Source organism: Equus caballus, chromosome 7 (assembly GCF_041296265.1).
Source record: "Equus caballus isolate H_3958 breed thoroughbred chromosome 7, TB-T2T, whole genome shotgun sequence".
NCBI classification, from domain to species: Eukaryota; Metazoa; Chordata; class Mammalia; order Perissodactyla; family Equidae; genus Equus; species Equus caballus.
Genome location: NC_091690.1, coordinates 78,234,491 through 78,248,421, shown reverse-complemented (window position 1 = coordinate 78,248,421; position 13,931 = coordinate 78,234,491). Strand labels below are relative to the sequence as shown.

The 13,931-nt window shown below is 40.5% G+C and overlaps 1 protein-coding gene across 1 annotated transcript; it reads right to left on the bottom strand.

Annotated features, from left to right (window-relative positions):
• Positions 1 to 11,082: 11,082 nt before the first annotated feature.
• Positions 11,083 to 12,006, bottom strand: OR2D40 (olfactory receptor family 2 subfamily D member 40). The gene has a single exon (NM_001391428.1). It carries the CDS (start codon positions 12,004 to 12,006, stop codon positions 11,083 to 11,085), a length of 924 nt encoding a protein of 307 aa, NP_001378357.1.
• Between the last annotated feature and the right edge of the window lie 1,925 nt (positions 12,007 to 13,931).

Here is a 13,931-nt window from a genome sequence, read left to right as displayed (position 1 = left end):
TCCGTGTTGTGTCTTTAGTTACCTAGAATCAAATGGATTCTCAGTGAAAGCCTTTCTGAGTAAGTTCACCCTAGTTTTGCATTGTCTCATGTCACTATGGGGTGGCCAACAGGAATTCCAGGAGATGGAATGGATGGTGTCTTTTCCTCTTGGTAGCTATGTTTGCCCTCTTACTTCTGAATTTCTTAATCTTTTTATTGAATAATAAGAAAGCATGTTGCTTTGAAAATAGCTAATCATTTAGAGATCACTTTAAATAAAATATCCAAGAGAACGTGCCCAAGTAAACATCTTTGTAAATAGATAAAAACATATCTATCTTCATCATAAAGAAATATACTGGCCATTGGTTTAAAATCTAGCTGGTTTTCTGCTTAAAATATACTTGAGATTTCAATTCAGGGTTTGAAGTTTTTATTATAATAAAGCTGTATGATATCTTCTCTACAGATGTGACATCTACCTTTGCTTCCTGGTCTCGTTGTTGACAGCTTCCTCAGCAGGGAATCTCTCAGCTCTGGGACCATTTGATCTCTTGTGTTCTTAAACTACCCTCACATCTTTGATGAGCATATCACTACTCTGTTGGAAGGAAAAAGAATTCTGGGCTGAATTGAATGGTAAGGGTAGTAGGAATTTTGGAGGTAGACACGCAGGAACAATACAAAAAGCATGTGATTATTTTCAGGTAATGGTAAAATGTTTGCTAGAGAGGAATCAAGGAAAAGGTAATAGATGAGATTTACAAAGATCTCAAGGTATTTGTATTTTGGGCATATGATAGAAGAGGTGAGCTATAAAAGAGGAGACTTCATAGAAAAGTCCCAAAGCCATTCCACCACATGAGAGTCAAAGCAAGACCCCAAACAGGAAAAGGAGATTCCGTTATCTCACAAATATAGCAGTATGTGGAGGAGTGCTGGTCCTGCTGAGCCCTGAATCTATATCATAATATTGGTGGAAGGGGTTGAGGAGGAGAAAAAGTGGAGTGTGTGGGACAATGTTCACTTAGTTTGTTCTTTATGAATGCAGCTCATTCACAGTTGAATGGAGGCTTAGGAGGCTCTCTGGGAAGAGAAGAGAAGAATACATGACCAAATTCTTCATCTTTCCCTTGTATCATCTGCTCCTACACCTCCTATCTTCTGTTTATGTCATCATCCTGATCAACTTAGAGTTGGGACCTTGAAGTGGTAGGTTCATAAAGTCTTGAAATTAGAAGGCCCATCTGATCCAGCTCCTTTCATTCATTCAATATTTACTAAAGATCTGCAATGTATCAGGTGCTACAGTTGATGCTAGAGAAATGGCATACAGGTGAAAAACCCATTACACAAACACTTGCGTAAATCCACTGGTGATGGTTGATATATGAAGGAAAATATACTATGAATCCATGTAAGGTTTCAGGAAAAAATTCCCTTAGGATTTGACATATAAACTACAAGCTGAGGATGAATAGGAGGTGACTAAGCAAAAAAGGGTCAGGTATAACAATAGAGAGAGGAAATAACATTATGAAGGTCAGGACACTGAACTACAGAAGAAGATCCTCCTTACAACAAGAAAACCAACAACACAATTAAAAAAAATAGGCAAAAGATCTGAACAGAGATTTCTCCAAACAAGATACACAGATGGCCAACAAGTACATGAAAACGTGTTCAAAATCATTAACTATCGGAGAAATGCAAATCAAAACTACAATGAGATATCACCTCACTCCAGTCAGAATGGCTATAATTAACAAAACAGGAAACAACAAGTGTTGGAGAGGATGTGGAGAGAAGGGAACCTTCGCACACTGCTGGTGGGAGTACAAACTGGTGCAGCCACTATGGAAAACAGTATGGAGTTTCCTCAGAAAATTAAGAATAGATCTACAATATGACCCAGCTATTTCACTGCTGGGTATTTATCCAGAGAACTTGAAAACACAAATGCATAAAGATACATGAACCCCTATGTTCATTGCAGCATTATTCACAATAGCCAAGGCTTGGAAGCAACCTAGGTGCCCATGAAGGGACGAATGGATAAAGAAGATGTGGTATATATGCATAATGGAATACTACTCAGCATTAAGAAATGATGAAGTCCAACCATTTGTGACAACGTGGATGGGGCTTGAGGGTATTATGCTGAGTGAAATAAGTCAGAGGCAGAAAGTCAAATGCCATACGATCTCACTCATAAGTAGAAGCTAAAAAGAAACACATAGCAACAGAGATTGCACTGGTGGTTACCAGAGGGGAAGTGGGGAGGGAGGAGAGCAAAAGAGGTGATTAGGCTCACACGTGAGGGGATGGACTATAATTAGTCTTTGGGTGGTGAACATGATGTAATCTACACAGAATTCGAAATATATTATGATGTACATCTGAAAGTTACGTAATGTTATAATCCAATGTTACTGCTATAAAAATTAAAACCGAAAAAAGAGTTAATCCAAAAAAAATTAAAAAAGAAGATCCTCCCTGCACTTTTGCTTTAGTGAAATCTGAGCTAGAAGTCAGCCAGCAAAATGTCCCCTGTAAAACTCTGTCTCATCATTGCTTGGGATCTGAGACCTTTCCTTTGCCTCACAAAACCAAAACTATGGGTTTAAAGTAAAAAGTATAGGAAGGAAGACCTTTGCCTACTGACAATAGCATGATAAATTCAAAGACAATTTCTAGCATTGTTCCTGGTGAATACTTGACTTAAAATATTTTTGCTTTTATTGGACTAAAAAGATGAAGGGATAGAGGCCAGGCTGGTGGATCAGTGGTTAAGTTTGCACATTCTGCTTCGGTGGCCCAGGGTTCGCTGGTTCTGATCCTGGGTGTGGACCTATGCACAGCTTGTCAAGCCATGCTGTGGCAGACATCTCACATATAAAAGAGAGGAAGATGGGCACAGATGCTAGCTCAGGGCTAATCGTCCTCAAAAAAGAAAAAAAAAGATGAAGGGATAGAATAATAAAGGGAAGAAGAGAGTTAGGCACACATTTCCAGATTTTTTCATCAGGAGTTTGGACAGGATTTTGAAGAACAGAAAATACAGGGCTTAAGTAAGGTGGTAATCCTTAGGACTCAGGATCCTACCTATCTGCCTTCCTCTCCTTGATTCAGACCCCTGCTTTTCTTCCTCTTCCATTCTCTGCCTCCTCTCCTCTAAGGCCATCTGAAAATAACGTCCAGAGAACACACACTGGGCCTACAGAGGAAGAGCCCCCTTTATGGAAAACTGCTGTTGGGGGGCAACTCAGCCCACGAGAAGTCAGCTGAGACTGAGATTAACAGAGGAACATTGTTGTACTTCAGAGGAAATGGTCAGACAGAGCCATTTCACAAGATGGAGCTAAAAATTGGGAGGCATATTTTTATGTTATTTCTCTGTATCATTGCTCAGTATTTTTTAAAAACGTCACTGACTTCGATTGGCTTTTTCTGTGGCTTTGGACTGAAATGACAAGCAAGCATAAAGGAAAGAGAAACTTCAGCTAATTCTAGATGACCCTCTTTGGAGATACACTCTTTTACGGGCACACATCTAGTAGACTAGTAGAGACCAGGGTAATCCAGGTCCAAAGGTAAGTACTGAGACTTTTACCTGGACGCCAGCCTCAGGAAGTACAGGAACCCAGGTCCGGTCAGAGGAACAGACTGATTGTGGGTGCACCCACACATGCAGGGTGCCTAGAGTGTAGAGGGAGTGGGTGAGCTATAAAGCCTAAGGGACTATAGAATCTGAGAAGTATATCAGTGAGGTCTTAGCCCTCAAGACTAAGATTTCTCAAGACTTCCAGATTCCCCAAAATTCTAGAAGCAGACAGAGCCCTTACCTCAGAGGAGGAGGGGCACGGCTGCCAGACCACACCTAGTGCCCTGTTTCAGGGATGAAAATGTTCAAGAAGATGAAGTACGAGGAGGTGGTTCTGGCGGGGTGGGATGTGGGTGTGTGTCTGGCTGCGTCTGAGTTCAGAGGTCAAAGACTCCTCCAGTCACTGGCATTACAAATCCTGTCTTGGGGTAGAGATGGATGCAGACAGGCAGCTGAGAACCTAGGCAGGAAGCAAGGAGCTAAATCCCTCCCAACTTCTCTTGTCCAGTCTTGTGAGAAAGCCTTCACAGTGGTGGCATGCTTCTGGCTAAGTTCTTGAGTCCAGGTACTCAGATTTTCATGTGTTCCTCTCCTGCTGGAGTCCACAATAAAAGATGAGCACAGCAGGAAATTGGGTAAAAACATATGAGAGGAGCTTCCCAAAGGAGATGCTATGGTGCGCGGCCTCACTGTCCCTGGGGTAACAGTGAGCTGAGGCCCTGTCCTGGGGGAGGCATCACGGTCTCCTCCCCTCAGCTGACATGACCTTCCTGAAAATGCTGTTCCAGGAAACAAGATTTTAATGAATCCCCGGGCATGTCCCTGGCCTCCCACTCCTGCAAACTTCACCCACTAAGTGAGCTCTGAGGACTGAGGGCTTGTTATGTTTCATATGGACTTGCTGAGGCTGTTTCCAAAACTCTGAATAAGGGGGCAGTGTCAGTAACTGACCTAAGAATAAGGGCCCCTCCAGCTAGTCCTCTGCCCAAATTATAAAGCACGTCTCAAAGGTTCTGTAGATGCTGCCACTCCCCGTCTCCCTCCTTGAGCCTCTAGCCTGAGCTCTTACCAGCTAGAGGGAAGGGAACCTTGCAGTGCTTCTGTTCATATCAGGTCTTCCTTCCTTGACCTTTAACTACCATTAAAGCACTGATTTATTGGACCTTTCTATGATTTTAAGTTATTTGTTTCTCTTTTCTACTCCCTCTAATGCATGTGCACATGGATGTGCAGCAATGTATCTACGTCCCTGCTTTCTGTGTCCCGTGGGCTCAGCTGCTTAGAGCTCTCGGATGATGACGCACACCTGCCTCCACCCATCACTGCTCTAGTTCAGGCCATTCTCTCACTCAGTTTTTGCCAGGTCTTCCTCATTATCCAGTCTCTCTTTAATCACTGATTTTGCTAGTAAATGCTGAAACTGCTACTGGAGTTATATCTTTTTCTTTCAACTTTAAGAAAATTAAAAATAAGATATTTTTGGGTTTTTTCTTAAGATTTTATTTTTCCCTTTTTCTCCCAAATCCCCCCAGTACATAGTTGTCTATTTTCAGTTGTGGGTCCTTCTAGTTGTGGCATGTGGGATGCCGCCTCAGCATGGCCTGACGAGCAGTGCCATGTCTGCGCCCAGGATTCAAACCGGCAAAATGCTGGTTTGCCAAAGCAGAGCACATGAACCCAACCACTCGGCCACAGGGCCAGCCCCCAAAAATAAGTTTTCATTTTGCAATTGTGAAAACAATATACTCAAGAAAATTATTTCACAAGTACAAGAGAAATATAATACAGGATCTTTCTATTTTTCTCATTATAAAGGGAACATATCCAAGAGAAGCTTTTACATATGTGCAGTATAAGAGCAGCACTATTCACAAGAGAAGAAAAACTGGAAACAACCCTTATGACCACTAACAATGGAATGGACAATTGTTCACGCATAGTGATATTATACAGAAATAAGAACAACGAAACCAGAAGGACATACACGAAAATGAATAACTCAGTAATCTAATATTACTTGAAAAAAGGGAGTCGTAAGGAGTATATATCATGATATTCCTTTTATGGAGTTAAAAACTCAAATGAAAATAATTTTTTATGAATACATGTAGATTCAGTAAAAATATATAAAAGAGTGAAAAAGAGAATGATGGACATAGGAGTTGGGACAATAGTTACCAAAACGAAAGGAGGCAGAGACCTAATGGTTAGATGAAGGCTATTGTCAAAAGTCCTAGGTTTTATTTCAGGTGGTGAGTTTACGGTAATGAGGAATTAAGTCCGAACGCAACTGACTTTCAATCTTGGTTTCTTCTCTACAGATAAAATAAAGATCACAGGTGATTAAATCCCTCAGATGCAAACTTTCTTTCACCTCCTCATTGTCTTATGTAGGAATTAACTTTACTGCTCGGTCTTTTATTTCAAAGGAATAAATGCACCTTCACCACTGTGGCATTGACTTCTCCAATTATTATTGAGATTCTTTCTCATCTTCACTGCCTGCTCTCTTTGCTCCTTCATTTGCATGTTCTTCTTGTATTTTAAGCTCTCTCTCAATCCTCTGATTTAGGTTCCAAATTTGATCAATATTTCCCTGTTCAAAAAACAATCCCTTGGGCCAGCCCCAGTGGGCTAGTGGTTAAGTTCAGCATGCTCCACTTTGGCAGCCTGGGTTTGGTTTCCAGGCGCTGATCTACACCACTCGTCTGTCAGTGGCTATGCTGTGGTGGCAGCTCACATACAAAAAGAGGAAAATTGGCAGTGGATGTTAACTCAGGGCAAACCTTCCTCAGACAAAAAAAAACAAAACAACAGTTCCTTGGTTTTCCTTTCCTTTCAGACTATTTCTTTAAAATCCCCCCATTTTTGCAACAAATTTCTTGAAAAAGCATTTGTAATAACTGAGTCTACGTCTACTTTGAATTGCTAATTCAGTATATGTGAAGGAGATACTTGCTACCTACTATATCAGACAACCCAGAAATGACAGTAGCATAACCAATAAAATTGTATTTCTCACTCATGTAACAGTCCAAGGCAGATTTCTTGGTTAGGAAGCTGTCCTTGACTGCTTTCCTCTAAGAGATGCTTCAGGGGCCCAGGCTTCCCCATTTGGCAAAGGCAATACCTTCAATATGTGGTTCCCAGGTTGACAACAAGTCATTTCCATTCCAGGCAGTGTGAGAAAAGAGAGAACCTGAGGCATCAAGTGTAGATAGTTTTTATGGCTCAGACTTCACTTTATGGCACACTTTGTGGCACATTTCAATTCTGCACTGCACTCCTCAGCCTGTTTATATCACCTCCTGCCAAGCGCCCCACGTGAGCTGAACTGACATTCTTTGTCCCAAGATCACCAATGTCCTCTTTGCAAAATCCAGTAGTGTGTACTGTTTTATGCTACTGGGTATCTTTTACAACCACTAAATTCCCATACTCCTCCTTCTTTTGGTGCAAAAAAAGACTACCACTTTGTTTCATGCTAGCACCAATACTTGTTTTCTTTCTCATCTCTGGGTTATCCGGTAGCACACTACACTAGTATATAAGCTCCAGAAGGGCAAGAACTAGGCCTGTTTTGTTTCCAATCACATCTCTAGCTTCCAGCATGTAACTGGTGGAGGATTTGTACTCAATAAATGTTTGCTGAATTAATAAATGAATGAATGAAAGTGTCTTCCACAGGTCCTCTCAAATTCCAACTAAAATATCCATGAGGATATAAATATTTTTAAAAGCTGACTTCAGGTCAGTAAACCAGGGATAAGAAAGAGCTATATGACAAGGTTTAGAAGACATCTCTACCAACTCTATAATAAAAAAAAAAAAAGGTTATATTAAAAAACATAATTTTTACTTCAAACTTGGGAGCATTTAAAGACTGGCATATCCAAAGAATTTAGGCTAAGTTTTATTTATGTGGAATTCTAGAATAAAGCCTACCCCCCAGACCAGAAAATGGAGAAATATGCAGGAGCTAGGCCAAGTCAGAGCCTTCCCCATATCTTCCCTTCTCCTCTACCTCCTTCACTCAGACATGCAGAGAACACAGTTTTCAATGAATATAAAAGGATTAGGCAGAGATAACTTGCATTCTGAGACAATTGCAGCAAAGAGAAAATAATTATAAACAGGGAGTGTGTCTTACTTTTGGGTCACTCAGAAGTTGACCCTGAACAAGGATTTGAGTGCAACAAGTTTATTTGGGAAGAGATTTCAGGAAAAATTAGCAGGGTAGGGAAGTGGGACAGAAAAGCAAAAGAGTCAATAAAGGGTGTGTCATCCAGCAAGTTACTGTGGGCAACTGGATCTTAACCCTCTTGGGGAACTCTGAGAAACAGAGTAGAGCACGTATCTCAGAGGCAAATCACACCTAAGGTGTGAGGGATGTGGGGTATTTACATGCCAACTCTCATCAATCATCAATTAAGTCCTGGTTGCTTCAGAGTACATTAATTCCCTGGGCCATTTTAGCCTTCTAGGCATGGAGGCAGAACTGGCACGTCAGCCAAACAAAGTCTTAATGCAAAAGACGCAGATATTGGCTGTTGGAAGTCAGCATGCCCTAAAATGATAGGGTCAAAAGGATATTTGCAGAACATTGCCCTCATTTACTATATTGTAAGACAATGATGTTTATAATAATGAATGCTCAGAGGTATAGTCTTAAATTCACTAGAAAGTACAAAAAGATGAAGAGATAAAGGAAATAACTGAATGATGAGTCTAATGAGGAATAAATAAAAATATCATGGCACATTATATTTTAATTATATTCCTGACTCAATTTCTTAGGATTTCAGTTAGATTATTGCATCTACATTAACGTAACAGAATAGAATTATCTAAAATATAAAAATAAAACAATATTTTCCATGTACCTCCAAAGTCTAAATTGAGGTGCTACAATATTGGGGGGACTTACATGGAGGTGATTAGTAGATAATTTACAAGCACTAAACCATCAACCCTTCTGAGGTATAAAAGAGAAATAGTTGGAAGCTGATGGAGAGGAATATTTTGAAGACATCTTTCGGCATAGTCTTTTACTCCTCCCTCCATGAGAAAATAAGGCGCTTCCTTCATCTTAAATGACAAGAGCTTCAAAAGTCCTACTAAAGAATTTCATGTGTCTTATCTGGAATTTGAAGGGTGCTAGAACAGGTACTTTCCTCACACATAAAAAATCCAAATGTCCATTATAGACTGGCATGGTGTCCCTGGTTGAAGAGAAGAGACACAGCATTCCACACTCCCAGAATTTAGCAAGACAAGGTACAAACGTGACTCCTCTTGGGCCTACGTGGATCCTGTGGAAGAGCATTAAGTCAGGGCTCTTTGTAAAAGGGACTCAGCCCAACAGAACCACCTGGCAGGTTGAGGTGACCACTAACAGAGGGATACACTATTAATTAAGAAGGAGTCATATGTGACCAGCTAATGGAGGCTTTGTGCATGTCACAGTAATCTGAGTAGAGGATCTGTATCATGGGCTGAATTGTGCCCTCCCAAAATTCATATGTTGAAGGCCTAACTCCTAAAACCTCAGAACACAACTGTATTTGGAGATAGGGCCTTTGAAGAGCTGATTAAGTTAAAAGGAGGCCATTAGGGTGGGCCCTAATTCAATCTGACTGGTGTCCTTATAAGAAGAGGAAATTTAGACACACAAAGAGAGACTAGGGTGCATATGGAAAGAGGAAAGACCAAGTGAAGACTCAGCAAGAAGACGGCCATCTCCAAGCCAAGGAGAGATTCAGGAGAAACCAAACCTGCTGACACCTTGATCATGGATTTAGCTCTTTTTCTCTCTTTTCTCTCTCCTCCTCCTTCTCCCCCTCCTCCTCCTCTTCCTCATTCTCCTCTTCCTCCTCTTTTTCCTCCTCCTCCTAATTTCTCTTTTTCTTTCTTGTCCCACCTCAACTCAATTAGATGATTACTTTTTCCTGCCCAAAATACTTTTGGTAGTTGTTTACACCAGGCACTTTCAATATCAAATCTTATAACAGCATTTCGGAGCTCTTGTCCCTGACATCAATCCTAAAACTTTCTATATTTGGTCTAAATATTATGTTATGTCCTCCAACCTTCTTGGGCTGACAGCTTTTCATAGATCCACAGTACTAGGAAGCAGGTTGGCAACAGTTTTATTCAAATTCCTCTTACGGGGGGTTTGGTGAACATGTACGGAAAAAGAAGCCCCACTCAAAGCAATACCTTATTCTAGTTCCTCATGTACATGGAGCAATTTTAATTCTTATTACCTCACCACCACTGCATGCTCTCTTGTGAAAAAGAGAGAGAGAGAAAATTCTGAAAGGATAAAAATTTAAATGTCAGCAGAATTTATTTCTGGAAACAGGATTATATGTGATTTTATTTTTTTAAATACTTTTCACCTTATTCCTTTCATAATCAGAAAAGGAAGCACTTAGTTTTTATTTTCTGAGTGTTCAACTCACCTTCCTTCTCTCTCCTCCAAAAATAAGAATGCTAAGTTTTAAGGCACTCTCACACTTATTGGTGGAAATGCAGACAGCTAGAAGGATGAGGAAGGTAAGGAAAACAATTGAGTGAGACATGAGATTGGGCTGAGATAAAGTAGCATTTAGTCAAGGAGTGAGAAGGAATCAGATTCAGTACTACTAGCAGAGAATTCTATATAGTTAAGTTTACTTGTCACAGACAGACACACATACACACAGACAATTGCACATGCTCGTATACTCTTTCACATCTGCACACACTGTACATAAACACCCAACAAAAAATGGAGGCCAGAGAAAGGAGAAAGAAGAAATGTCTTCTTTAGGAATGGTCATGATGCAGTCCAGTTAAATTCATTGCAGGAAGGGCCTCAAAGTTACAGAAACACTATGAGATTCAATCACTTTTAACTGGAAATAAGGCAATTGGAAGTAGAGCCCCTATGGGTAGCATTCCATAGAAATCACAAGACATTCAATGTCTGGACTGAATGCTGGCTTTTTGGCAGTCACTGTTGATTTAGTCAGGAACATGGAAAAAGTCTTCAGCAAGCCCACAGGTGACTGTATGGTAACTTGGGCTTCCCAGCTCATTAGTCTGAAGGCTGAAGGATGCTAGAAATACGTTCAGGGAGATTAATCATTTTCCTTGGGGCAACATTTCAAGGGTGAGTTTACTCTGCTACAAGGGCATTTCCTTCTGGGAAGAATTGCAGAAAGAGACCATAAGATAACAGAAGAGTGAACCTCCCCTTAGAACAGAGCATGGCTCTCTGTTGTCCCAGAGGCAATGAAACCTTTTAAGAAAGGCGCTGAATTTTATTCATATTGAGAGATTCTGGCACAGTGCTTGCACACAGCAGACATTTAATAAATATTTGTGGAGAAGAAAATCAGTCGAGGCAAATAAAGCATGTGAAGGAAAGGATGAGGATAGCAGAGCTATTGTCAATCATGGTGTTCCAAGTACTTAAGAAAAATGTCAGAAACCACTGCCTCCGAAGGTAGACTATCTTCCAGCCAGCTTCCTGAGAGCCCCCTTCACATCCTTATTCCTCAGGCTGTAAATGATAGGGTTCAACATGGAAGTCATAACTGAATAGAACACGGAGATGACCTTATCCTTTTCATTCATTGCCTTGGAATTGGGTCTCATGTAGGCAAATATTCCAGAGCCATAGTAGAGAACCACAACAGTGAGATGGGAGCCACAGGTAGAGAATACCTTGAGCCTCCCCTCCCCTGACTGCATCTGAGTCACAGCGGAGATAATATGCCAGTAGGAGACAAGGATGAGGGAGAGGGGTGCTAAGAGGATAATCACGCCCATTGAAAAGAGGGCCATCTCAGCACTGTAGGTGTCTGCTGAAGCCAGCTTCAGGAGTGCAGGAGGTTCACAAAAATAATGATTAATTACATTCTGTCCCTGGAAGGGGAGAAAAAGTGTAAATGCACTGTCCACTGAACTTACAAATACCCCACTGATCCAGGACATGATGGCCAACTGGACACAAGCCCTCTGGGTCATGATGGTGGAGTAGTGCAGGGGCTTGCAGACGGCCACATAGCGGTCATAGGACATCACTGCCAGAAGTGCACACTCTGTACACCCTGCTAGGAGGAAGACAACTATCTGTAGTGAACATCCAGCAAAGGAAATGGTTTTCTTTTTCACAAGGAAGTGGACCAACATCTGAGGAACGATGCTTGTAGAGAAACATAGGTCAGCAAAGGACAAGTTTTTGAGGAAAAAGTACATGGGATGGTGAAGTCGAGAGTCAGTCTGGATAAGGGTAATTATGAGCAGGTTTCCAAATATAGAGAGAAGGTAAATGATCAGGAAAAGACAGAACAGCAAGATCTGGATCTTTGGATCCTGTGAAAGTCCGAGCAAGATAAATTCTGCCACAGAAGTTTGGTTTCCTTCTCCCATTGGTGTTTATTCTTGTTTACCTGTCATCATAAAACAGATACATTCTGAAAGTATGATTTCACAAGCTTTATGAACAAGCACAATGTTAATGAGGGCACCCAGTTGGAAATTGGGTTTTAGCTGCTTCCTACAAAGTGCCTTTAGCATTAGGATGCATACTGTTGTTTCCACCAATTTACATAATTTTTAAACATATTTTTCATTGCTTAATCCACTTGGTAGGCTGAGTATCACACTTAATATGGCTTCTCAGCTAATCCTGATGTAAACATATTTACATATTGCTAAATTACTATGAAGATATATTAGGGGAATTGTCTTTGGTTAAATTTCATTTTTTTCTTCTCAAGAAATATGTTGCATTTATCCAGATTAGCAGTCTGAGAATGAGGTGAACTTCTTTAGTCAATAAAAACCACTTTTTCTACTGTATTTCAAAATCAAAACACAGAGGTCAATGACAAATTTGTCAATGATAGTGTAGGAGGTTCAAATATGCTTTGCAGGATCAAACAGATAAATTACACTTACTAGTTCTTACTTTTTTCTATAGTGTTTTTCAAAGAGGCTTTTTCAGTAGCAATCCAAAGAAAGTAAAGAAAGAAAAAAGAACTTTATGTCCATGGACCATGATCCTGGCCCTTGTAAAACTATTTCATGTGACAGAGGAAAAGAAGAATGAACAAATGTGACATTCAGAAGTATAACACAATGAGACTTTAGTGCCCAGGGCCTTGTTCAAGTGAAAGAAGCCAGGGCCAAGCAAGAGCTTGAACTTCTGAATTGGATATCAACAGATTTTATAGCCCAAGACACACAATCTCAGCTCATCTCTGACCTCAGCTTCAGCTGTTGTGTACAGCTGTGACTCGCCTGGCACCCTGACATTCTGTCTTTCAGCATTCTGCCCAGGGCATTGGAAAGAGGGGCAAGGTAATGTCCCAGAGGCAACCTTTAACCAATGGACAATGGGAGTTGATGAATAAATGCACCAGACATTTCTGGGAGCTTCTTAGAAATTGGGCTTTATGGAGTTAAACCCCTATTGTCTATGCCATGTTTATTACTATTATTATTATTATTTCCTCTAAGGGGCTTCTTTGGAATTTTTTTTCCTAATCACCATCCCTCAAGAAATTTTAATAGCACACATTTACTGTCTATCTATTTAATCTATTTATGTACTGCAGCCTTTGGAGAGCCACAAACCTTTGCAATATCTAAGATTTCTATTTCCTTCCAAGAACCTCTAAGATTTCTTTCTCCTTCCAAGAACTTTGGGGTCCATATTGCCCCCATTGAGAATGCATGGTCTAGATTAACAACTTCAATAATCCACACTTTATTGGTTTTCACTTGTTTTCTGTCTCACTCTTACTGCTTCCTTATACCATTTTCTGAAATCAATTTTCAAATAAACAACCTGCATCCAAGCTCTTTTCTTAGGCCCTGCTCTCAGGGAGCTCAACTAAGAGAGATAGTAAGGGACCTGAGATGGAGGCTTGATTAAGGCAATATGGATAGGCTGACTTCTTCAGCTATGGAGTTCCAACTGTGTCTGATAATAACGAATAACACTTATTAAGTGCTTGCTATGTGTCCGGCATTTTTCTAAGGACTCTGTGTATTAGTTTATTTAATCTTCACAACAATCCTATGAGGAAGTATATTTTCAAATCTCTATTTTACAGTTGAAGAAATTAAGGGGTAGAGATGTTAAGTAACTTGCTAGTCACACAGATATCAATGGTCAGGACTGGAATTCAAAGCCCTAGTGTCCTGTTCTATCATCTGAGCTTTTAAATCTTCAATCTAATTTCAGTCCCAATTCCAACAGGAGCAGCTAGTACTGAAAAATCCAATCATGTAGGTGGACTTGGCATGGAGAAATCCAAACAATGCTCAAGAGACTGAGAAAGTTATCC